The following is a 26,709-nucleotide window of genomic DNA, read 5'->3' as shown; positions in this document are numbered from 1 at the left end:
AGTAGCAAGGAAAATAGAAGCAATATGGAGTCAAACATGCTAAGTTTGTTCCTATTACACTCTGTGTTTGAATTTCCTTACCTACAGAATAGTGGTAATAATGGTTCCTACCACACAGGGTTGTTGTGAGGGTTGAGTTTGTTTGTGGAAAGCATGTAGGACATTCCCTGGCACAAAGTACTATGTACTATGTCAAACTCTCCTTTTATAAAAACTTCAAGCTAAATAAAGCAGCCCCAAAGGAATACCTCCTTCTACCAGAACTATTCAAAAACACTGGGAAAGCTGACTTCTGTTCCCCTTTACAGTTTTATTGGCTGGATTTCTTTTAATAAGACACAGAGTAGTTCATCCTCTCCCCACCAAACTTTTGGTATTTTTTTATTTTTATGTTGCAAGCCTGGGCTTTCCACATTTATGTTCTTTCTGCATGACGAACAGGTAAACTTTAAGCACGTGTATTCACTGTGGACAACCATTATCATCCTGGGGGTGTTATCTTACATGTGGGGAGTGTGATTGTGTCCAGAATAGACAGTAACTGTATTAGGCTACTGAATCTCTGATCTAGTTACAGCCTGAAGTATTACCTTGCCCATACCTAAACTCTTGACTTCCAGGCAATTCATTAGGGGCATGGGAGACCTCTGGGGTATTACTTGTTCATCAAGAGTTCCTGTGAATGTTTTACTAAGATTTCCTTTTTACAGGTCAGATGGATTACACCTCCTGTAACTGTAGTGACTTTGCTCTGAGACCTAGGGCAAAGGTACCTTATTCATCCACTTGTCCCTGTGTTGCAGTGGACCCCCAAATTACTCTTTGCAGAGAATCTTGACTTGATTCACAAATTGATGAGGACAATCTCTGTTACCATAATTCTATAAAGGACAGGAGATGGGACAGGATTCTGATGAAGTCCATGGCAAAGCTAGTTCAGGGCTTACAGAGGCAGGAAACAAGCTCTTTAGGCCTTCTAGGTTTGTCTTTGGCTCAAGCATGTATGCCACAAGTATGGGTGGGGTGGGGGTGTGAGGGTATCCTGCTGGCTAAGGGATTGGCGTTATCTGAGCAGACCACTTTTGGGATCTGGCTGGGCTGCAGCAGACCATCAGGGTAGAAGCAGCACAGAGAGGGACAACACCCCCTTGCCTGAAGATTTGCCTGGGCAGCTGGTAGTGATAATAAGCTTATTATCCCTGCTAGGGTATTTTGATTCATTTCACTTGAGGCTGAAGAATCGCATTGCTTTCAGGGCATACTCCAAAAAGTATGGTCACTACTCCACTTGTTATTTCAGTTTAAAGGAAGGGAGCATACCTATTATGGGATTAATTTTCTATTAATAAGGAGTCCCAGGGCTAGAGGTAACTAGTAGTGTGATCTTCTTGTCCCATGGTAGCACCACCAGTGATTGGAGGTATGCTGCTGATGTTGGGAGGCTTGAGTTCAGGTTAAGCCAGTATCAAGGTGGTGATGAACTAGATTTTTATTTTCTAGAATGCTAGGCTTATGCTCTCAATAACCGGACTCAGTGTCCTTGGCCTAGTGGGCATTTAACATCTTTGAGGCCTCCAAGTAGCAGCACCATCACACATAGAGGTCATGGAGAAGGCACCAGAAGAAAGAACAAGGCCCTTGGAAGCACCTCAGAAGGGGATGGTGATGGGAGGGGTGTTCAAGTGTAGATGTGACATGAAGCCAGAGAGGAAGAAAGATTTCCCAAAGAGCTCGATGTGTGGGATAGCTGAGAAGCTACTTCCCCTTTGCCATATTCAGGGGATAGGAAAAGAATCAGAGGCTTTCTCTAGTATGAGTGGGAACTGCTTTTGTCAGTTGGAGGGGGAGCAGTAGTGCTGGGGTCATTCCAAAGAGGACACGGACTCTCTGTGTGGTGGGGGCCATGCTGGGGTCCTCTTCCCCATCTTCTGGAAGAGGAGGCCACTATAGCCAGAGGAGGTGACATCAGCAGGCAGTGGGTAAAGGAGGACTGGTCCCAAAGCACTTGCTCCATAAGGATGTTTACTCTTCCTCAGCACCTTGGCTGGTTCTGAAGAGAAGAATGTGGCTGCCAAAGTGGGAGAGACCTGGCAGGAGAAGCCCGTAGCCCTGAGGTGTGGCCACGGAGACCCAGCTGCACCCTCCCAGCAGCCTTCAGTCCCCAGGACCCTAGAGCCACAGGGCAGCCCCAGAAGACCTGAGCAACTTGCAGAACTGGACAGCCAGGCCAGCAGGTAAGGATTATGCTGTGCTGGGCCCCTGCCTTCCTGAGCCGAAATTTTGTCAGGGACCATGACCCAGGTAGGACCCACTTTTTTAAAACAAGATTTATTTACTTATTTTAGAGAGAGGGAGAGAGAGTGGGGGAAGGGTAGAGGGAGAGAATCCTGAAGCAGACCCCCCACCGCATGTGGAACACAATGCAAGGCTTGATCCCATGAGTCATGAGATCATGACCTGAGCTGAAACTAAGAGTCAGATGCTCAACCAACTGAGCCACCCAGGCAGCCCAGATGGGATCCACTTTTACCCCATGTTCATGCCAGTGCCTGGCACTCACACACCAGGTGCTCAAACTCCTGCCCCATGCGTGGAGTTGAGATGGTGACTCCCTGGGTGTGAAGCAGTGTTGAGGGGCTTACTGTGGTGCAAGTAGCTGGGATTGGGCCTGTGATAGGAGCAGGTGTATGTACCCAGAAGTAAGAATCCCTGGCTAATTTCTGACATGTGGAGCAGGAAGGTCTCCCAGGATGGGGGTCCCAAGTAGGATGAGGGTTATTTGTATGTATAAAATGGCGCTGTCAGAGAATGAGAGAGAGAGAAAGATTGACATTGAATAATAACTGACATTTTCAAGGTAACCTCATCCATTCTATAGTCCTCAGTATAACCTTCACTCAACTCCAGAACTGTTTACGCAATAGCCTACTGGACATTGTTATACAGATTCCCTACAGGCACTTTACATTCAGTGTAACTCAGATGACCTTATATCTCTGCATGGCACCTTCCCCCAACTTCCTTTCTGTCTCTCAGCTCATTCTTTCCGTTTTGGAACCATTACCATCTACCCAGTTGACCAATCCTGAAATCTTGGGAGAGCCTTGGCTGCTACTTCCCTTCACCTTTACCTTTTATAAGACAACAAGACTTGTGGCCTTATCATCTCTTCCTTGGCTGAGCACTTTCCAAACTGGTTTCCTGCGTCATCTTACTTTATACCTCCTGGCCTGATTCTCCACATGGCAGCTGGAAGAAATCTTCCTACAAGTCTTGTCTGGTCTGTTCATGATGAGTATAATATATTAATGTTATTAATGTCAATTTTGTTGTTGTTTAATGGATATGGAGTTTCCCTGATCTCTTGTTTATACTATTGGCCTCCTTTCCTCTTCCTCTTCTCTTGGGGAAGAATGGCTTATTGATTGCAAACTGGGAACAGGAACTGCATGAATCCAGCTTGGCCAGTAATTCTCCTTGTATTTGGAAGCAGATGGCTTCAGATGTGCAGCCACAAAGGTTCCCCTTGAATTCTTTGGTTCTATCTACAAGCCCCCAGGGCCAGTTGTCCAGCCAGGCCCTTGGCTGGGTGAGTAAGGACCTTTGGTTCAAGGGTGCATGGGGAGCTCTCCTTTTTGGCTCTACATGTAAAGCCATCTGCTTCATCAGCTGACATTTATCTCCATTTTCTGTTCTTCTTTTGTCTAAAAAAATAGGTGTTATTTATTGCCCCCTTAAAACTCTGAATGTATACAATGAAAAAAGGTAAAAGTAAGGGAGAAACAAGGGCAGATGGGTCAGAATTCTGGATAATGATATTGAAAGGTCTTGTAGCAGAAGAGGACCTGAAGAAGGGCACTGAGAAGGAAAGTTTTGGATAAATGGAAGAACCTGGGAAGAGTAGCATCATGGAAACCAAGCCAGGCTGAGTGAACTTTCCAGTATGCTGCAGACCCTTACATAAGCCCACAGATTTGGTAAAATGGAGTTTATGGCTGCCTTAAGCAGGGGGCAGATCAGGGGAGCAGAAAGATTATGGTTGACTTATGGTGGATTGAGGAAGAAATCGGTGGTGAAGTGGTGTAGTTGGTGGAGGTGTACAACTCTTTCTAAAATGTTGGCCAGGAATTGATGGAGATTGGATGGGTGAGCAGATAAATGCAGCTACAGGGTGATGGTAGGGGCTTTCTAAAGTGTATGCTTATATGTGCAGGTGAGGAAATACACTCTGGGTAAAGAGAGTTTGATATTTGAAGAAAGAGTGAGCAAACCCAAAGGTGAAGTGTCACTGAATTTATGGTAAGGGCTTAGGGTGGTAGGTTCTAGAGTCTTGGGAAGGAAGGAGATGGCTCTGTCTTAGAGACAGGAGGGAAGGATGAGTGCAAATGTAGTTTGGAGCGCAGTGGAAGGAATATGCAGAGTAATGTGGGCTCCTTGATTTTTTCTGTGAGTTAATGAGCTACACGTTCTATAATGTTACTTAGTAACTACTAGCCCATGTACTAAGCACTGGGGATACTGAGAAATAAGATTTGGTCCGTGACCTCAAGGAGGTATGGATAAGGTATAATGGCAGCACAGTAAGAGTATGTGACTTGAATCAGGGAAGGCTTCACAGAGGTGACAGTTGATGTTCTTCTTGAAGAACTTTGTGAGAAGGTGAAGGATTCCAGGACTAAGGGGAATCTCCTGTGCTGAGGGGTAGATGACAGTGTTGATGCTTGAGGAGCACCCTGTGGTTTGATATGGCTGTAGTTTATTGTGAGAAGGCAGTGGAAAAGTTGATATTGGGCAGATGGTGTACAGACAGTAGTTTTCTAAAAAAAAATATTTATTCATGTGTCAGAGAGAGAGAGAGTACACGCAGGGGGAGCAGCAGGCAGAGGGACAAGCAGGCTCCCCGCTGGGCAAAGAGTCCGATCCAGGTCTCCATCCCAAGATCCTGGCATCATGACCTGAGCCGAAGGCAGATGCTTAACCGACTGAGCCACCCAGGTGCCCCTGTACAGACAATAGTTAACCAAGCAGGCCTGAGACTGCTGTCTTTAGAAAGGGCTGCTTGTAAGATGTGCCTCTGAAAACGGGAAAAGGTAAACAGTTCTCTACACTGATATGAACCTTTCCCTAAATGTTAAGAGATAAGGCTGACCACCTGGATAACTAGTATAAACAATGTACTTTATGCTGAATCTCTGCTTGCCTCCTGGGAGTTGGGAATTTTGGTACATGCCAGGCAGAAAGTGCCTATGTAACCAGTCTCCAATCATAATCCTGGGCTGTGAATGAAAACACTGCCTTTTCCTTTCACTGATTTTGCTTGGTATCCTTTTATGGTCATAAATCTTAGCCTTGAGGATGACTATATGCTGAGTCTTGGGAGTCCTCCTAGTGAATCACCAACTCTGGGGGTAGTCTTAGAGACACCAACACACCATATCAGTCTAATAAAGGACAAAAGCCACGTGTTCACAGATAGGTCAGATCCTTATGCCTTTACAAGGATTTGGACTTTCTCCAAGGACGAAGAGAAGAGGGAAGAGAAGAGAAGAGACTTTCTCCAAGGACGAAGAGAAGTCAGGGAAGTTTTTTAAAAAAAATCATTGTAAAATTCACACAACATAAAAATTACTATCTTAACCATTTTTAAAGTGTGTAGTTCAGTAACATTAAGTACATTCATGTTGTTGTGCACCCAGTCTCCAGAATGATTTCTGTCTTACGAAACTGAAATACTTTCCCCATGAAATAACTCCCCAGCCCCTGGCACCCACCAATCTACTTCCTATCTCTATAAATTTGACTACTCTAGGTTCCTCATAGAAGTGGAATTATGCAGTATTTGTTCTTTTATAACTAGCATCTTTCAGTTAACCTAATGTCTTCAAGGTTCATCCATGTTGTAGCATATGTCAGTATGTCCTTCCTTTTTAAGGCTGATTAATATTGCATAATATAGACTCACTGCATTTTGTTCATCCATTCATTTGTCAGTAGACACTTGGGCTGCTTCCACCTTTTGGTCGTTGTGAATAATACTGCCGTAAACATGGGTGTGCAAATATCTCTTTGAGATCCTGCTTTCAGTACTTTTGGGTATATACCTGGAAGTGGAATTGCTGGATCATATAGTCATTCTATGTTTAATTTTTTTTTGAGAAACCGCCGTTTCTATTTTCCACAGTGGCTGTTTTCTACCATTTTACATCCCCATATACAGAGCCAAAAAGTTTTAAGCAGGGGAGTGATATGGTCATAGTTTTGATTTAGAGTTATCTCTGTGTTGGCAGTGTGAAGAATGAACTGGAAGTGGGAAGAGTAGAGGCAGGAAGAAGAGCTACAAAGTGGTTCCAGTCCATCAAGTAAGAGATGAAGGGGCCCCAACTAGGGCAGTACCTATGGATATGGAAACAGAACTGTTAAATAAATATAATGGACCTAGAGTTGGGCAACTGATAAGACTTGGGGGAACGGTGACGGAAGGGGAGTTGTTAAGTCAGAAAGCCATATTTGGGGGCGCCTGGGTGGCACAGCGGTTAAGCATCTGCCTTCGGCTCAGGGCGTGATCCCGGCGTTATGGGATCGAGCCCCACATCAGACTCCTCCACGGTGAGCCTGCTTCTTCCTCTCCCACTCCCTCTGCTTGTGTTCCCTCTCTCGCTGGCTGTCTCTCTCTCTGTCAAATAAATAAATAAAATCTTAAAAAAAAAGAAAGCCATATTTGTGGCTCACGTGGCATGGTGGAGTGTGTGACCCCTCTGGCCCAGGTTGTGGGCAGGTTATCTCCAAGCTACTGCTTCACTGCCTGGAGCCAATAGAGCAAATGCCTAGTCCGTGGAAATACCAAGCCAGGCCAGCACACTCAAACAAATTGGCAGACAAGCGCACCTGAGGCAAGGGTCTGGCTTTCAGTTGGAAACTCTGCCTAGGCCAGCCTGGACGAGTTGCCCTGGCAACACTGTTCTATTTCTAAGATGTGCAGCAACACCCGGAAAATGTCTTTCCTTTCTTCCTCCTAGTAGTCCAAATCCTGGAGTGTGCTGGATATTACTGTAGACAGTCTTCTTTCTAGAACCGGCTGGGTTTTCTATTTCCAGTCTTTGGGTCTGACCAGTCATAGCATCTCAGTAGACTAGGCTCATTAGGAAGGGTGGCATTTGGAATTTGTGGGCCAGGGGATTAAGGACCACTACTGCTAATAGTCCAAAGTAGCAAGCAGTCCCTCAGCTCCGGTCTGGGCATAGAACAGGAGGAAAACCAGTCAATGCAAACCTACTAGTGGATAAGGCTTAACTCGCCTGGGATTGCAGGAAGTGTAGGGGTGGCAGACCGAGAACAGCAGGGATTAGGCAATAATAACAGCAGAATTTTAAGGGAGAGTGGACAGAGGATTGGAAAAATCATTGTATTTTAGAATGTCTGAATTGACCATGTTAAACTCTTCCAAAGCCCAGACAGAATAGGGATTTCTCCTGGGTGGACCAGATATTTCACATGGGGAGAGTTGGTGTGACCCAGCAGAAGAGGATCAGAGGACAATTGGTGCTAAGGGTAAAACCTTAGGCCATGGGAGATTGAGTTCTTCCATCAGTTTAGCAAACTACTTTTTTAAAAAATATTCTATTTTTAAGTAATCTCGACACCCAAAGTGGGGCTTGAACTTACAACCACGAGATCAAGAGTCTCGTGCTCCACCAACTGAGTCAGCCAGGTGTCCCTGCAAGTTGTAATTGTTATAGTTTGTTAGCTCTGTCATTTCAGAAAACCAAGGACAATGTAATTGGGGGATAGAGGAAGAACTTATTGGATTTCTTTCTTTTATTTTTAAGAAGATTTAATTTATTTTCTAGAGAGTGAGTGCGCGCAAGCAGGGGGAGCAGCAGGCAGAGAGAGAAGCAAGCTCCCCGCTGAGCAAGGAACCCTATTTGGGACTCGATCTCAGGACCCTGAGATTATGACCTGAGCCAAAGGCAGATGCTTAACTGACTGAGACACCCAGGCGTCCCAAACTTGTTGGATTTCCTAGATGATTTAACTGGAGAAATGCATTTCTGAGTCACTTAAAAGAGCCAGAAATCCCCACCTGGGTGTATTTGTTCTAACAAAAGTTTAGCAGCCCTTTTCTAACAAAAGTAGTGGCCCTTTTAAAAGGGGAAGTTTCAAACTAGTGAGAGAACAAACATATGGTAGTAAGAACATATTTAAGTTACCTTTAAAAAATAATTGAAATTATGACTGATAACATTGAGCTGTTGTTGTTTAATATTGGGCAGGGCAGCACCAGGACCCTGAGAAATATCACGGACAGTGAGGGCACTAACAAATTTCTAGGAGTTTTATATAATTTCTGAAATATTTATATAGTTGAAATTTTAGTCCTTAAAATTTAATTTAGGAAAGACTCAGAATTATCATTATTTTGGATTTGACAGTGCTTTCCATAAAATGTATACAATATTAAATAAACCTAATTAGTTTAGTACTTCTCTTGTTACAAGGTGAAAGAACAAATAAACTGTTTGGGCCCCCTGGGAAATCCCAATGTCAGTTTTAGGTATAAAAGATATTTCAGATTTGATTTGCGGAAGGCAAAATGTCAAATGTTATCAGGAGTTTTGAACATTCGATGAAGATTATGGGATAGTGAGAAATAATACTTGGTTATTAAATCAAAATGACAAAAAATTTAAAATAAACAGAGATTGTAAACACTTTTAGCTCCTTTAAAATTAAGGCCTTTTCAAAATAATTGAGGACATGATAAAGTCAACATAAAGAATAAGACATTAGTTTGATAAGACATAAAAACTTAGCTTTTTAGATCGTGTTACCCTTAAAAATAAAATAGGCAGTTATTTTACCAGCAAAATGGATTTAGTTGGGAATAGCAGAGAATTGCAATTCACGACATAAAAACTACAGCAAAACCAAGGCTGAGAACAAAGGAGAGGAACACTCTTTTATAGAAGAAAGGGAAACACATTAGGAGGGCTTGTTATAAACAAAACGTCCATTGGAGTAAACTGGGACTTCTAAGTGTAGTAGTGGCTTCTCATTGGCTGAGTTGTGACAGGCTATCATGGGCTTGGCTGTTGCCAGGCAAGGATAAAATCTTCCTCCTGCTGGAGTAGTAAAATATAGGCTTCTTCCTGTTGGTTTTGCAAAGGGCGTGAAAGAGTGGTAGGGCATGAGAGCTCCACTTCTGGCCTCCTGACTCCATTTTAATGAGGTTTCCCTTCATTAATTTTCACAGTAGATTACTGAGGAAAAAAGAAAGACCATTAACCTTTTATTAACTGCAGGCCAATGAGCCAAGAAAATCTTTTTTTTTAAGGTTCTATTTATTTATTGGGGGGGAGGGGCAGAAGGAGAGGGAGAGAGAGAATACCAAGCAAACTCCAAGCTGAGTACCAAGCTGAATACCAAGCAGAGCCTGACATGGAGCTCAGTCTCACAAGCCTGAGATAACGACCTGAACCGAAATCAAGAGTCGGATGCTCAACCAACTGAGCCACCCAGGCACAACAAGAAAATCTTGTTATTTCAACAGAGAGAAAGCCAAATTTTAGTTTTCTATCAGTACAATACTTGATATTAGAGCTCTTTTTGAAAATATTATAAATAGTCTAATTAAACTTTAGTAAATTTTGACCATGACAAATAAAATTTCTTTTCTGTAAACCTTTTATAATTTTAAAAATATCCATTTACATCTCATCTTACAAAATTTTGGAACCACTGGTTAATTTAGGACAAAACTGTTCTTTTTCCTTAACAAAAATATATTTGCATACCTTCCATACAAAGTTGTTCTCCTTTGCCATTATTACTTTTGGTAGTCTTATTTATACATATTGATTATAATTTTTAACTGTTAGTAACTTCTATTTTATAGAGAAAACTAGGAGGTAGATCATTTTGAACTATTTGTCATATACCAGCATTTTACAATAGACTAGTAAAGCTTATGAATATATATCTCATAAAATTTTATAGTTATATACTTTTTTATAATATAATTTTTCAGTGTGGACAAATGAAGACATTTATTAACAAATCTATCTACAGCCTGTCTGTACTATAAAAAATAAGCAGCAAAAAGTATATAAACTTAGGCTTGGTAACTAATGTTTCAGTATTTTATCTTCCTTAGAAATGATCGAGGTATTTAGTGAATATCTGTTAATTTAGCATGAATGTAAGGTTTTAAATTTCCAAAAAGATCTTGGAAACCATCTTTAAGCCAACATATTACAAAACATAATTACAGTTGAAACAGAGTTTGTCAGAATACTGACTCAATTTGACTAAAAGCAAATTTATATTTTTGTAATCTTAAACATCTAGTAGATTTAATACTAGCTTATTGGGCTAGTAAACCCATTAAGTTTAGGAAGATTATACTCAAGTAGAATAAAAATATGTGCTTATATTATATGTAAGGTTGATAACTCACGAGACATAGCTGTTCTTATTAAACTAGGAATATTAAACTAGTGTTGTTTGCCAACGATTTAGCTAAATGTTTTGAACTTGAATTTTTAAAACATTTGGGTTAGTTTTTATAATACTGGTTTTTACATTCAAAGTTTAGAAAGTGCTTATTTAATTAATGAAAGTCTTAGGAATATTTAATTAGTGTAAGTGCTTATTTATCTCTAAGTCATTTGGAATAGAAAATAAAGGACTTTGTAAGTGAATTTGGTATACTTTCCAGAGATAGGAAAATATTACACATATATAACATATGTATATACATAAACATACAGACAGACACAAAAAAGATCTCATGGCTTTAATTCTAAGTTTTCAGCCGTGAGTCAGTTATAAACACACAAATGCAAAATTCATTGATTTTATAAGTGTTGGCTCTCATCTTTGCCCCACTTTATTTTTTTATGAGAGTTGTGTTTGTGGCAGATGGGACAAGTTGAGGTTACCTGCTTAACATGAAGACTAAAGCTTCCTACTAATATTTGTAGAGGAGGCTTTTAAGAAACTTTTTTTGTCCTGAGAGTAATCTTATGGAGACTGTAGACTAAGTTTGGAGTGACGGAACAAGGAGAAACAGCCCTTGGGGTGTCTCTAAAGTTCGTCTACCTGGATAAAATATCCAGAGCATTCAAATTAGGTTTTTCAGCTTCAAATGGTTGCTTTTGGGATCCCCAAGATCCTGGAGAGCCCCCAGTGGGGGCAGGGACCTAAAGGATCACATAGTGGCACTAGGCACAGATAATTTGGGATATTGGGAAGCACTAGTAGCTTCAGGGGAGAGTCGGCAAGGAAAACGGAATGAAGTCACAAGAGTGAGTGTAGATAGCTCTTTCATAATGTTTGGCTGTTGTGGGGGAGGAAACTGAAGTTGAGAAGGGCCTTTTTGTTTGTTTATTTGTTTGGGACATTTAAGTAATGAACTCTTGCTTCTGCTTCTACCCCAGTTCCATCTCCACTTAGTGATGGGAAGTGTAGAGCTGGCTATATGGTCACACTGAGCCCCAGGAGGGGATTGAAGTTCTATCTTCGTTGCCATTAAAAAAAAAAATTATATATATATATATATATGTGTATATATATATATATATATATATATATAATTTATTTATTTGAGAGAGAGAGAGAGAGCAAGCACAAGCAGGGGGAGGAGCAGAGGGAGAGGAAGAAGCAGGCTCCCCAGTGAGCAAGGATCCTGACACGGGACTCCATCCCAGGACCCTGGGATCATGACCTGAGCTGAAGGCAGACGCTGAACTGACTGAGCCACCCAGGCACCCTTTGATTGCCATTTATGAGCTACAAAGGATCCCTCACCCCAGATTGTTCATCTGTAAAAAGGGGATGAAAATGCAATTGCCTCATAATAATAGCTGTGATTACTTAGCAATAAAGGCCAAATTACTCTTAACTGTGAAAATAAAGCTGCCACAACAATACGTATGTGCCTGCTTGTGCGTGTGCCGGGCTCCTACACATTTCAGCTTGTGTGCATCTGCGTGCACAGCCATTTCCTGCAGCCAAGAGCTTCGACCGCGGTGCCCTCTGGGAAATGTGACCATCAATAAGGAAAATGGCTGCCCTGGGCAAGATGGATCTTGGCATCGTTTAAGCTGCAGTCTTGCCAGCGCCATCCAGCAGATGGCGCTCGAGGATCACAAATGGGGCCAAGTCACACATTTCTGGTCTGGCTGGGTCTTTGGGTGTTGCTGACCCATTGTGGGGTCACCAGCCTCTTTGAAAATTAGCGAGCATAATGATACTGTTTCCCTTTTGTCACCCTCACCCAGCCCGCCAGGGAAGCCTAGGGGAGAAGCTCTTTGCAAGAGAGCTGGGCCCCTGCGGGGCTGCCTGTGTTCTTAAGTCTTCTGAGCGCCAGGGCCTGGGAAGGAGACCAGATGACTTGAGTCTTTTTAGGCAGGACAGATGGACTGGGACGGGGAAGGCTTGGAGAAAAGAAAGATTGCAGTGGGAGGAGGGGCACAGGAATGCCACTATTTGTTTCCAGCTAGAAGATGTCTTTTAAAACCTCATTGAAGTCATCACGTGTTCTCAGAGACTCTTTGTCAAGTGGGAAGGGAGCAGTGGTACTGGGGTTCTCCCAAAGATGAGAAAGACTGGTCTCTGTGTGGTGGGGACCATACTGGGCTCTTCTCTTCCCTATCTTCTGGAAGAGGAAGCCACTATGGCCAGAGGAGGTGACATCAGCAGGCAGTGGATAAAGGAGGCCTGGTCCCAAAGCATTTGCTCCATAAGGATGTTTACTCTTCCTCAGCACCTTGGCTCGTTCTGAAGAGAAGAATGTGGCTGCCAAGGTGGGAGAGACCTGGCAGGAGAAGCCCGCAGCCCTGAGAGGTGGCCACGGAGACCCAGCTGTACCCTCCCAGCAGCCTTCAGTCCCCAGGACCCTAGAGCCACAGGGCAGCCCCAGAAGACCTGAGCAACTTGTGGAACTGGACAGCCAGGCCAGCAGGTAAGGGTTATGCTGTGCTGGGCCCCTGCTACAGCCCAGGTTTTTTTGATGGTCCACCACGCAGAACAAACCCTATCATGTTAGGTAAATCTGTTGCTCTCTGCAGGTGTGAGTGGCTAGGAGGTATTGGGAAGGTGACCAGCGATTAATGCCCCAGGGGTAGGTCTTCATGGGCTTCAGTTTGGAGCTATAGCATCCAACTGTTAGGCCAAGCATGGAACAGAGAAAGTGCACAGAGTACCATGTTTTCTGGCATCCCTTTGGAGCATGAAAACCTGGGTTAGGAGAGGATATGGAATGCCTTTGCCATTAACAGAGATGGAAGGTCTCTGACGAAGGTGTGTCCTGGGATGGGAGCTCCCTGGAGATAAACAGTGTTGGGTGAACCCTTCCACTGCCACCACTGACAGCCAGGGTGACCTCGTATGGCAACATTTGGGTACTCCCTTTGCTCTCTGGAGATCTTTCCCTAAGGTGGTGATGAGTTTGGAAATAACCAAGAGCCATGAGCCTAGAGACAATGTATAAGTACCTCCTGTGAGCCATTTGTAGGTAGCAGCCACATACACATTGAACAAGAAGGCAAGGGCCCTGCCCACTCACCTTCAGGGAGCGCATGATGCACCAACAAATAAACACTATAACAATAACACCATAATGATAACCATTAGCATTTGCTGTACTAAAAATGTGCAGGCACTGTTCTTGTGCTTTGTGTGTACTCATTTGATTCTCACACCAGTCATATAGGGGAGGTACTATTATCTCAGATCTACAGAACAGAAACTGAAGCAGGGGAAGGTTGAATAGCTTGCCAGCAGTCATTCAGCCAGGCAGTGGCCTAACAGGGATTAGAAAGCAGACAGAGTCCAGAGCCTGTACTGCTTATCACTGTGCTGTATCTGTTGCCTCTCCATTTGTGATAAGCCCAGAAAAGAAGGAAACTGTGTCCTCTAATGGAGAGAGGCCGGGACAGGGGGTATTGTAGCTAGGATGGTCAGGGAAAGCTATTCTGCTAAGAAGGGTACAGTTCAGTTGAGACCTGAAGCACAAGGAAGAGCCAGACTGGAAGAGAACCTGGGAAGACACAAGTGGGCAGCATGTACAAAGACCAAGATGGCAGAGGGAGTTGAGGAGAAGAGACTGAAAGAAGGGCTCTGTGGTTGGAGGGTAGGAAATGAGGTGAGGAGGGGGTAGGAGACCAGGTGGGCAGGGCCAGGGCTGGCCCTTGTAGACTAGAAGGAGGAGGCTATGGGAGGGAGATGGGATCTTACCTGACCAGGGATAGGAGTCATCCTGGTGGAGGTCTGTCATTGCTCACATTGCAGTCCTAGAAGGATCCCCATGGGATATTTTCTTACCTTGCCCCCGCAGCTCTACTGTCCCTTCAACTATTGTGCTGGGCGTGTATGGCACACTGGCACAGTATGCCAGACACTTGCTAGTTGTTCCTTCCTCTTGCAGTCAGTTTCTTCTCACTCTCTGGCTCTGTATTTTATCCCCTGTCTTTCCAGGTTCCCATGGGGCCTCCCCTCCCAGATAGTCCACCTCCTCCAGTTTCCATGGTTCGTTCTTATATCATAAAGTGACATAGGAATAGGTACAGGATGACTGGGCACACGGAAACAGGGTACTTCACCCAGCCTGGGGTGAGAGAGCAAGTACTCCAGAAGGTCTTCCCAGAGGAGAAGGTGGTGTTATGTGCGAAGGTATGAGACAGATCAGTCACTATGGCCAGAGATTCAGGTACATATGACAAAGTTTGAGAAGATGAGACTGGGGAGCTGCGCAAATGTAAGATCATGATTGTTTTCCTCCGTCCCCACTCTTAAACTAGTTGTGTTCTTGGGCACTGGATTCTCTAACAAGGGAGTGATGCCCCAGAGCCCAGGCCAGGTGGAAGCAGCCACACTCAGAAGCTGATCTGAGCAGCAACATGTTGGAAAGAAGTCAAATTCAGTCCAGGACAGTGTGTGCCCATAGAGCTGTCCCAAGGCCACTGGAGAGTGGGTATATGTAAAGTAGATGGCACACAATGGGGAAGGCAGTGGTGCCCAACAGAATGCCCTGACATGCAGTGGGCAGAGTGAGAGCAAGTAAGGTCCTGGTCAGAGAAAAACCTTGTGAGCCAGCTAGGAGGTCAGCTTCCAGGCCAACAGCTGTGTGTGCAGCCAAGTGGTAGATATTCAGAAAAACCATCATACCTGTCAGTCTCTTGCCTGTGCTCACGGCAGATGCCTTCCAGAATGAGGTGCATTCAAGTCTCTTCTTTGGTGCTGCCTAAATTCATTTGTTCCTCTCTCCCTCGGTGTTCTATTCTCCAGAGAGTTCTCTGGAGGATGGGGGATAGAGCTCATCCTAGGAAGGGGCTGTCCCATCCAGCAAGGACGTGAGCTGGATGTGTCTGTCAAGGCCCTGGTAGCCCCCATGCTCTCCTCAAACCAAGTGAATCACAGGCCAAGGCTTTTGGCTCTAGTGGGGGAGGATACTCTAAGATTAAAGTCTTGTCACTGACTCACGGTGTTACCTGGTCACTTAGCCTGGGTTTTCTTATATGTAAAGTAAGTGGTTCTACCCACTGATCTCAGGAATCTTGTAAAACACAAGCTCAGTGATTTGCATGCACTGTTGAAAAACATTGGCGTATTTTTAAACTCCTTGAAGTGGCAGTCTCAGGAGTAGGCCCCCCAAACCCTGTTTGATGCTAGAAGATGTCAGCTCTCAATGTTTACACACTCACCCCTCCATTTACTTCCTTCAGGGTGAGAAACCCATCGAGTTGTATGGTCACTCTTACTGTCACTGCCTCTACTGAGCAGCCTCATGTTTACATCCCAACCTCCCCAAGTGAATTGGACTCTAGTTCAACCAGGTAAGAAGAGACAACCTGGGAAATGTTCTTTGGACTATATCCTCCCTAGAGCTAAAGGACTTGGTTTTGATCCCATGTCACTTCCCTGATATTAGCTCTAGTACTGCCCCCAACTCCCAGCATCCCGTTGGTCAACTGGCCACATAGTGTAGCCCAGATCTCCCCAACATAAAGTCCTGTTTGTAGGCCTGGACAGAGTCTCATTATATCCCCTTCCCCTTATCCCAGTAAGAAGCTGAGGTAGCACTTCCTGGTGCTGTGCCATCTGTAATACCCTGCTAATAATATTTTTTGAGGAACATGTGTGGGAAGGCCAGAGAAAGCCCATATTACTCACTGTAGGGCAGGTGTACACCCACCGCTTCACCTGCACTCCTGGCCTCACCTGCAATATTAGCTATTGCGGGGAAGCTGAAGAGGTGAAAGGGGGTAGGGAGATCAGAGGGCCCTCTGATAACATCAGGCCAGCTTGATAAAGGCCAAATTCAGAGCCATGGTGAGCCCAACGTGAGGCAGACTTCCAATGTTGCCAGGGACCTATCTAGGACTGAGAAGGGAGAGATTAGATTGTTGGTGGAGATTCACACAGAGTGGCAAGGACCAACAGTCTATGTCTGAAACTTGGAGGCTATCCTGGGCCAGATAAAAGGGAAAGAAAATGCAGTCAGAGAGAAGGATGGAAAGTTCACTGTAGTGGAGTCTGGGGAGGTGGGGGACAAGCCTCCCATAGTGTAGAGATCTGCATCAAGAAGGAAAGCATATTGACATTGTTTCCAGGGAGCCTTTTTCTAGGGTTCTTAAATATGCACATAGCAAGCTGAACCCACAGGCTTCAATTTCAGCCCAGTCCACAGTGCGCTCAGCAGGGCAGCAGCTCCCATTTGCCATTTTCCTTGCCTGGTGGTGGCTAGAACCCATCAGCACTTCTACTCCCAGGACTTGCCATAAGTTCCTTCAGTTCCTTCAAACCAGGTGGGAACCCTCCCAGCCCTAGACCCCTCCTTTGGGCCAGGCCCTGTCCCCTAGAATCTTTCAGTATACCTCTTTCTGGTCTACTGTGCTCCTCCTACAGCAAAGGGATTCTCTTTGTGAAAGAATACACAAATGCTAGTGAGGTGTCCTCCGGGAAGCCAGTGTCTTCATGCTACGGCAGGTAAGAGCAAGTCCCAGATCCTTCCATGATCCTGGATCCCCAGTACCTCATCCAGGGCTTGGCCCAGAGTTGTTTCTGTATAATCATTTATTGAATGGTGGATGATGTAATTGCCTACAGACATGATTCATGAATTTCAAGCTGTTCTACCAAGTCAGTGCCTTTGTGTTCCTCCTCTATTGTTAATTCATCCTACATCCCACTTCCAGTGCCATCCCTTTCTGTCTAGTTTTGCTTCTTGGTAGACAAGCTTTCTTTAGTAAAATTCTTTTTACTCTTTACAGAACTGGCGAGGCCCTTAGGGACTTTTTACCTAGTTAATTCCATTGTGTTTCAGAGCACAGGGCTCCTCTCTTAAGCTCCCATGCTCTTTGCAGCATGCCAGGGTGCCTCACATTTGACTGCACACATTTGAACACACATTTGACTGCAGGTCCTGATATATGTATAACTTTTCACTCATCATCTGTTCATCTGGTTGCTTCGTGATGCCACGTGGAAAGATACCTTCATGCCACCTCAGTTAAAAAGTAATCTGCACTGACACAGCATTCCTCTGGGAACGTTTTTTTTTGTTTTTGTTTTGTTTTTGTTTTTATGACACATCATCTCACTGCTAGGATGAGGATTTTAGTAACAGAGAGGAACACCCTGGCCTTATTTCAGGATTGGGCCTCTGGGGACTCTGAACCACCTTTCACTGGTACTGTGGAATAATGGCCATAGGTGTCAAGTTCAAGCCCCAGCTTGACCCCATTGATTGGGTCATTTTTGATGCTCAAGCTTTCTGAGCCTTAGTTTCTTCATCTGTAACTCCTTACGGTGGTTTTTGTGAATAACTTTATTGAGATACAACTCACATATCATAAAATTCACTCTAAAGAGTGAACATTTTCACCACCCCAAAAGGAAACCCCATACCCATTAGCAATCCCCCACACCACCAGCTACAGCCCCTGGCCACCATTGATCTATTTTCTGTCTCTGTGGCTTTTTTTTTCTTCAGGGAGCTGTCCTTGCCATGTAGCATTTGCCTCTATGAGTGTCACTTGACTGTGCTCTGTCTCCTGGTTTTTCTTCACCCATTCCCACCACTCTGTCAAGTTTAATTCTTACACAGTCTTACAATTAAATTTATTTTAAAAGTGAATTTTACATTCAGTTAAAATGCTATATCTTATGAAAAAAGCAGTAGAGTTTCTTTACTGGAGGATTGTATAGTTTAGTGTGATTTCCCCTTTTGCTTTACCTTCCAGGAAGCTTAGAGATAAACTTAATGCTCAGGAAAAAACAACCAACAACAACAACAACAACAACAACAACAACAGAACCTGGACTGAAATTCTAGCTCACAGCTTACTCCAAGCATGACCTTAACCTCTGTGCAACAGTTTTTCTGGCTACCTCTTAGGGCTACCACATGGCTCCTGTGAGAATGGCAGTATCACTAAAGTGTGTCCCATGGCATGTAGCTAGTCACACTTCCCTGGCAATAGGTTTTTTTTTTAACCATTTGTTTTTATTATCAAAAGTCATATTATTGGGGCGCCTGGGTGGCTCAGTCATTAAGCGTCTGCCTTCAGCTCAGGGCGTGATCCCAGGGTCCTGGGATCGAGTCCCACATTGGGCTCCTCTGCTGGGAGCCTGCTTCTTCCTCTCCCACTCCCCCTGCTTGTGTTCCCTCTCTCGCTGTGTCTCTCTCTGTCAAATAAATAAAATCTTAAAAAAAGTCATATTATTGAAAAATGAAGATACAAAAAGGAAAAAAAAAAACTTTTACCTCAATCCCCCTGTAACCCAAGCGCAGGTAATATGTTAGAATGTTTCCTTCTTTTATTTGTTCCCATTCCTAATGTCTGATTTCTGCTGTGAGTGGGCCTCTGGTGACTGTCACATTGTGACACAGACACATATGTGGGGAGAAAAGCCCTGATCCTGTCCTACAGGTCAGTGAATCATAGCCATCCCTCTTGTCATCTTCCTCAGCATAGCAGGTATTCTTTGCCCCCCATTGGAAGGGCTCTTCTCCAAGAGAATTATGCCTCCCTGGCATGAAGTTCAAAGCTTTCCCTGCCATTCAGCATAACAGATGATGGCAGGTCATGCAGAATCATGTTTCATAGCAAAGCATGTCCACTCATGACCGTGGTAGTCATCTTGCTCCTATATTCTGCCCTTCTCTTCCCCATCACACTCTCTGCAGTATTAGAAGCACTGAGGACTCATGTGACATGGACAAGAAACTTGCATGTGACAGCTCTCTGTACTCTGAGAGGTAAGTCTATTATCTTACCAGGGAGCTCTCAGGTCAACAGAGAAGAAACAGCTGAGGAACATTTCCTCACTAAGTCCATTTGCTTTTGTCTTCTGCTTAGCTTCTGATCCACTTGCAGATCTGTCACACTGCTGCTTGGATCATGCTTCCCTTATTGGGATGTCACACTTGTGGCAACCTTTGAACCCAGCTCAGACCAGAGGGTAAACTCAAAGGGCTATTGAGAAGGGAAATGGTGGTATCTGAAGCCCAGGGAGCTCATGTCAGCAGGAGAGGCCCTTGGGATTAGAATATAAATGATCACTTAATAAACCTGCACATATGACCAGAAAGAAAAAAAACTAAACTTAACTACAAAAGAGAGTGGTGGGTGGAAAATGAAGAAAAGTGGGTTGCTATCATCAAGAAGCCAGAGAGAGCCATTCATTTGAATTGAATGAGGGTGCAGAGAGTGCCCCATTCAGCAGTTTCAAAAGCTGTCACTAGATGACAGTGGTCACAGGATGGTCTTAAATGATAAAGAAGTCCTATTTTAAAATTCTTGAAACAGAAGAGAAAGGAATCTTAGAGATGCAGTTCACTCAGGTCACAGTGGAGGAAACAAGCCTGGAAAGAATAAATAATGTGCCTTATGTTACACAGTGAGTTAGTGGCAGAGCCAGGACTAAACCCCAGGTCCCTGACTACTCCTAGGTCAGGGATGTTTCTACTGTGTTATCTGACTAACTGTGAGCTGAAACTGGTGATGGTAAAATACAGGGCTTTAATAAAGGCAGGAGTCTTTAGCAACACTGTCAAGAGACTGAGCCCTGGGCCAGCAGCATGATGGAGGCACCTGAGATGCTAACGGTGATTCTGGGCCCTTGAAGGGAGGAGCCTATGTGGCTCCAGGTTGGTAGTACCACCCCTAGCTCCTGTCAAAAGCATACTCAAATCTCTGGAAGAAAGCACTCCCAATTTACACCTGAAGGATCAGGGCAGGCAGGCACTTTCAGCAGGTTCTCTCTGAGGAGGGAAAGCAGGGGTGACTTTCAAGAACAAAGACAGGAATCCTCAAAGTGGGGAGATACTCAACCTAGAAGTTAGTATTTAAAACTTCAACATGAGGTCCCATCAGGCTCTACAGCCATACTGTCTTTGTGATGCTCCTTGGAGTATCGTGGGGCAGGGTGAGTTCAAGAGTGTAGGGTCTGAGAATCAGGGTTTAGTGGTCCCAGGCATGAAGAGAAGGGTCATCAAGACAGGGGGCCAGGGAGGGCATACAAGGGCATGTCTGCTGTAGAAGAAGACATGGGTCTTCCTGTTCTAGAGGGGGTAGTACCCCAGTATGCTAGGCAAGGGGTCAGGGAGAGGCAAGCTGCCTGGAATAAGAATCATACCAGGAGGTCCTGTGGTCCTCATATGATTGCAAGTAGGGAGAAGATACATGACCAATTTCTGGAAATATCATGAGGGTCTATAGTGGGCTGAGACCCAGTCCAGCCCAAGGATATGCAACCAATTGTACACTACAGAAAAAGATGGCAGGCTGAGAATCTGGGCATCTAGGCCTGGATGTATCAAACCAGAAGATCTGGCTACATGACATCAGTAGTCTGCATGTCAACCTGACTGCCAAGTTCTTGTTTTTTATCTCACAGAACAAGTGGAAGGATCTGTACTTACTGCAACCAGGAGATCAGAGATTGTCCAAAGATTACCCTAGAGCATCTTCACATTTGCTGCCATGACTATTGCTTTAAGGTAAGCAAGAACAGTGGTGCTGCTGACATGGTCCAGAGTTAGGGAGCCTTCGTGGATCAAAGAGTGTGAAGAAAGCTTGATCTCTGTGTGATTGTGCTCCATGTCAGAGGCTTGGCAGGACTGGGAGCTGAATGAGCAGAAGGCTCAGCCCAGGGCAGGCTTGGAGATCGCTGGAGACCCAGACACCTGGAGACTCATGACTCCTCTTATTCAAGACTGTCTGCCAGAAGGCCTGCTGCAGATAGCTGGCCACTCTTGTCCTTCAGGTGTCCACTAGAGTGGCAGGTACAAGAGTCATGAGGACAGCAGAGCTACGCTCCTGTAATAGCCTTCCCTTTTATTTAATTTTCATATCACCTTCTTTGGACCTTAAACATCACAACTGAAGTCCCACAGCCCTCCTATAACAGCAATGACTTACTTTGTGTATGACCCCAGATTGAATACTACATGGCGACTACCTCACTATATCCTCATGGTAACCTGCCACTGTGCCTGTTTTATATATGAAGAAACAGAGGCTCAGAGAGCCTCAGTAACTTGCTCAAGCTCACCCAGCTAGTAAGTAGTGGATTTAGGGCTCAAACTCAGGCCCATTTCTGAAACCTGGGCTCCTAATTACTATGTGATCATCCTGCCTGCTAGTTTGTGTGAGGTTTTTTTGTTTGTTTGTTTGCTTGAGGTTTGTCTCTGTTTTCTACTCTTTTTTATTGTCTGCTTCAAAGTCCAGAGTGTGCCATCAGCTCAGTGTCTGCTCAGGTGCACCCTCCACACTCCACCCATTTATGTTGCTTCATTTGCAAGTTGACCTCTAGTTTGCTTTCTTTTTCAGTGTGGGATTTGCAGTGAACCAATGGGTGAGCTCTTGGATCAGATCTTCATTCACCGTGACACCATCCATTGCAGGAAATGCTATGAGAAGCTCTTCTAGGTGGGTGCCAAGTAGCCAGGAAAGTTATTAGGGAGAAGAAATGTGCCCTGATCTCTCTCCGAGTCTCAACCCAGGATACTGTTATCTCTCTTAACCTTTATGTTTAGGGAAGCCCTATGAGCCTTTGAAGTTTTAGGTGGCACAGATAAAGACCCTCTCCACAGACACTTCTAAGTTGCAGGGGTCATGATCTCTTCCTCTCAAGAAGCACCTTCCAGACACCACCTCAGTTGAGCCCTCCAGCTGTCTTGGGATGCTGGGCAGGCCTATGTTGTTAGCCTTATTTGAGGACAAGCAAATAAAGACCTAAAAAGGAAAAGGGCCTGGGGAAACACCTAGCTAGTGGATGACAGAATCAGGATCTAACCGAGGATTTCAAATTCAAATCCAAGGTTCTCTGCTACATTCCCTTGGACCACCTCCACCATTGCTTGTATAGCATCAGATCAGGACTCAAAAGCCAAGGTGTTCAGTAAAACAAGATACAGGTGGGAGTCTAGCAGCAGGGGAGCATGTGTAGGAGGGGATGGTGCCATCCTAGGGCTGGCCTAACCGGGAAGGGCTGCTTGGGCAGCCTCTGGACTGCATTTTCAACACTGCCTGAAGACAGGTTTGCATGCTAAAAGCCGGAAGAATTGACCGAGGTGTCTAAGTTGCATGGGGCCCGGTGCCCATAGGACACTGCCTTTCCAAATCCTGGCAGCCCCTCCTCCTTCACACCTCCTCAGCTAGAAGCACAGAGCAGCATATGTACCTTGAAGACAACGGGAATGGGTAGCAATCAGGCTGTCCACCAGCTATAAGCCTGTTCTGCCTTCTCTCTAGAAGGCACATTAACCTAGACTGTTACTCCTAATGCCTGGAAATATCAACCACCCCAAGATTGACTGGTTATTGAATTGGATGTGTATTTCCAATCTCATGGCTACTACTATTTTCTTTTAGCTCTTCCAGGCTGAGAAGAAGCTGATGACTCCTGGACAAGTTTGGCTGTCCCCAGTTGCCCCAAGTTGCTGGCTCTTCCTCCCTCACTTTCTCCCTCCCCATTTAATTTCTTCATGCTTTTGTCCCTCTCCAGTTGAACTGCTTACATCCAGTAGAGTATGATGTTATGATAATTATTTGTGTGTGTAGCTTTTTATACCTTAGAAAGCACTTTATGTCCATGATTTTATTTCAGGCTCAAGAAAAAAGGATTGAAGAAGAATTTAATCTTAGCTTTCCTAAAACAGGTTGGCCTCCTGATGAGTTTAGGCGGCCTGGTACAATAGGCAGGAGCATGGTTTTCAGTGTGTCCTGACTTTAGGGACAGAAGCAAACCCACATTCTAGTCACAGTTCTAAGTGTACCTTTGGGACTTGAAAGCAAGAGATCCCCTGAAGCTTCTGAGGGGCCAGGTTGAAGACTTTTGATGATATCCAGTGGGTAAGTTGTAGACATTGAATGCTAGGGATTGGCATAGAGTAATATTTGGCTTGTCTATTTGAGATATATCTATATCTATATAGATAGGTATATATAGATATATATATATGTCTATAATTAACTTTCCATACACGTTTAAAAGTAGTTAGTTGCCTTTGATTGAGTTATATAGCAGATTTTCATTATCTTCTCCTTCCCACTTTTCATTATAATTGAGGTGGTTTTTTTTCCTGCAGGCATGTAGGCATGTATTAGGGTGTATCAACTCCAGCAGGATTAAGAAAGGAGAAAAGCAGTTAGCATTTCTCAAGGCCTTACTACATTATCCTGCATTATCACAAAGTGATGGCATTAATTCCCATAGTAATCCTATGCAGAGGGTATTCTTTTTTTTTTAAGATTCTATTTATTTATTTGACACAGAGAGAGAGAGCCAGCGAGAGAGGGAACACAAGCAGGGGGAGCAGGAGAGGAAGAAGCAGGCTCCTAGTGGAGAAGCCCGATATGGGGCTCGATCCCAGAACTCCGGGATCACGCCCTGAGCTGAAGGCAGACGTTTAATGACTGCGCCACCCAGGCGCCCCAGAGGGTATTCTTGTCCCCAGTTTACAGATGAAGATATTGAGGCTCAGAAGATGGTCATTGCATTGAGTGGAACCATTACTGTCTCTCTCCAGAACCCATGTTCTCTTCAGTAACAGTAACCACAATACCAAGCATTGATATAGTAGTGACTGTGTACCAAGCACTGTGCGGAGGTTACCTCATTTTACCAGGTAACACTGCCCTCCTCAGGCCTCCCCTAAGGCATACTCTTACAAAGACAGGAAAGTTTTAAATCATGCTTCTCCTCTGGGCATCCTAGGTCTCCCCATAAAGTACCACAAATGCCAAACTGCTCGCCTTCCCTCTCCTCCCCTTCCCATGAAAACAATTCTGAACTAAGATGCTCTTCTGAACTCAGATTTCTCTGTTGGGTAGAGATTTGACTCACAGACCTTCCCAAAGAACAGCTTGTCAACCCAGGGAAACCCCAGTAAACTAGCTGATCTGAGCCCAGGGCCTTCAGTAACTTATTTTTCACTACAGACTGTCCCAAGATAGCAGCAACTACTGGGGTCCCAAGTACCTGGGACACAGAAACCTGTTGGCCATTCTAACAGACTGCAGGCCCATCCATGTAGTCAGCTGATACTCTGCTCAGGTTCAGCTAAGCCCCTCTGCCTTTGGGATGAGCATCACTCTGCAAGGTCCTTGAGAGGAAGAACAACCTGAAAGTTTTTCTGATGAAAAATGAGGGTCTCTTCTCTTGATTTAATCAGAAAATGTCTCCATCTCGCTCCAGTTTGTGAGTCCTATGCACATTGGATGGTGAATTTGTCTTCCCACCAAATGAATAGAGAGGAACACTCCATTTATTTGCATAGATGTGCATTAGATTTGCTCTGGAGGGGAAAAGTGGCACAATATGTCATGCACCAACACTAAATGTGAGCTGGTATTCCTCACGTATAGCCCACAGCATGGGACTCAGCACATGGGAGGCACTGATACATAGGTGCTGAATGAATGAGTAAAAGGGAAAGAAAGGCTGCTCCTTAGTGAGAGAGGTACCAACTCCGAGTCAGTATAGGCCCAGTTAGTAGAGTACAGATAAAGATGTCCAAGACAGGCTGACTTCTCCCCTTTTAAGCTACACTCTGCCTTTAAAGGGGTTTTAAAATCAATATGCAAGAAATTGATAGAAAGCTTGTAAGATCAATATTGATTTCTATTCAAAACAGCCTCTTTCATGTCTAAGAAGACACAGACTTCTGCAGACTTAAGAGTGGTGGTTGCATTATACTTTTGCTTCTTTTTAATTGTCTTGTGTTTTAATCACATTTGCTTAACTTGAATTAGTGTACACAATTATAATAAATGTTGAGGTATTACATGTGTCAGTGTTGTCAATGTTAAGGTTTCCTTTTTAAAGTGCAATAACTTGGTGTATTTCCCTGTGTAATTTATTTTCTTCTATTACCTGAAGCCATTCTTTTTTTTTTTTGGTTTTATTTATTTATTTATTTATTTGACACACACAGAGAAGGCATACAAGCATGGGGAGTGGCAGGCAGAGGGAGAGGGAGAAGCAGGCTCCCCAGTGAGCAAGGAGCCCAACTTGGGGTTCAGTCCCAGGACCCTGGGATCATTACCTGAGCCGAAGGCAGATGCTTAACTAACTGAGCCACCCAGGTGCCCCTAAAGCTTTTCTTTACAAAAGTAAATAAATACTTTAAGAAGTATCCAATCTAAAGAGAAAAAAATAGCAGAACCTAGAAATCATGCATGTAAGGAAGTGTGGAATTCTAGACTCGTCAGCCCTTAGTAAAGAATATTTTATTTTTTTGGTTCCATCCTCCTCTTCATTACCATTGCAGACAGATGGCCATCTAGTCTTTATCACACACTTGCAATGACCAGCTCAGTCCCATACAAGCTCATTCTGTCTGTGGACAGGTCCAGTTTCAGAAAATGCGTTCTTCAGTTGAGTTAGAATCTGTTTCCCTTTAGCTATTACCCACTGGTAATCTATCATCCCTGTCCTATATGCTAAGCCCTAAATTAAATGATGATGCTTATTGGATTTTCCCTTCATCAACTCTTCTCCCATTTAAACACCCCTGGCCCCATCAACTCTTCTTTGACAGTAATTCTAAATATATGTATCTCTCAAACACCTCTCAAAGGTGCACACACACACACATATATCCAACCCCATTCCTCCAGATGTGTACCAATAGTCAAGACTTTAATCTTTCTCACTGAAGCCAGTGCTACAGAATCCTGTTGAATTGTCATTCTGTCTGTCAAGTGATCCATGCTTCTGAGTTTTGTATCCAAAAATATAATTTGCATGCTATCTATGTCTTGATCCAGCTCAGGGACCAAAAAAAAAAAAAGTGATCAAAAAGTCAGTCCAGGGGTGCCTGGGTGGCTCAGGTGGTTGTCTGCCTTCAGGTCAGGTCATGATCCCAGAGTCCTGGGATCAAGCCCCACATCAGGCTCTCTGCTCGGCAGGGAGTCTGCTTCTCCCTCTCCCTCTGCCTGATGCTTCCCCTGCTTGTGTGCTCGCTCACGCTCTCTTTCTCTCTCTCTCAAATAAATAAATAAAATCTTTTAAAAAAAAGTCAGTCCAAAGATAGCAGACATGACAGAGGAATCCTTCACTACTGAGCAGGGACCTTGGAACCCAATGTTCAATAGCTATTGAATTAGTGTCCCTGGAGCTACTTTCTCACCCTAACCTCAGTCACCATCTTGGCCACATGAGTACAATTGGGAAAGGAAGAAGAGGATTTACTACTTC

The 26,709-nt window shown here is 44.3% G+C and overlaps 1 protein-coding gene across 12 annotated transcripts in view; it reads left to right on the top strand.

Annotated features, from left to right (window-relative positions):
- Nucleotides 1–25,300, top strand: part of ZNF185 (zinc finger protein 185 with LIM domain) — a 59,033-nt gene extending 33,733 nt beyond the window's left edge. For 5 of the 12 annotated variants that reach the window (XM_057314532.1, XM_057314517.1, XM_057314515.1 and 2 more), the window contains 9 exons: nt 2,037–2,234; nt 6,288–6,359; nt 12,764–12,961; nt 15,723–15,833; nt 16,906–16,986; nt 19,190–19,261; nt 20,902–21,004; nt 21,837–21,935; nt 22,881–25,300. In XM_057314532.1, coding sequence (XP_057170515.1) covers nt 2,037–2,234; nt 6,288–6,359; nt 12,764–12,961; nt 15,723–15,833; nt 16,906–16,986; nt 19,190–19,261; nt 20,902–21,004; nt 21,837–21,935 — 934 coding nt within the window. In that variant the 3' untranslated portion in view covers nt 22,881–25,300. The other 7 variants (XM_057314519.1, XM_057314525.1, XM_057314539.1 and 4 more) reach the window with 7 other exon arrangements.
- The last annotated feature ends 1,409 nt before the right edge of the window (nt 25,301–26,709 follow it).

The sequence above is a fragment of the Ursus arctos genome, chromosome X (assembly GCF_023065955.2).
Source record: "Ursus arctos isolate Adak ecotype North America chromosome X, UrsArc2.0, whole genome shotgun sequence".
In the NCBI taxonomy this organism is placed as follows: domain Eukaryota; kingdom Metazoa; phylum Chordata; class Mammalia; order Carnivora; family Ursidae; genus Ursus; species Ursus arctos.
This window is presented reverse-complemented; position numbering and strand designations above follow the sequence as displayed.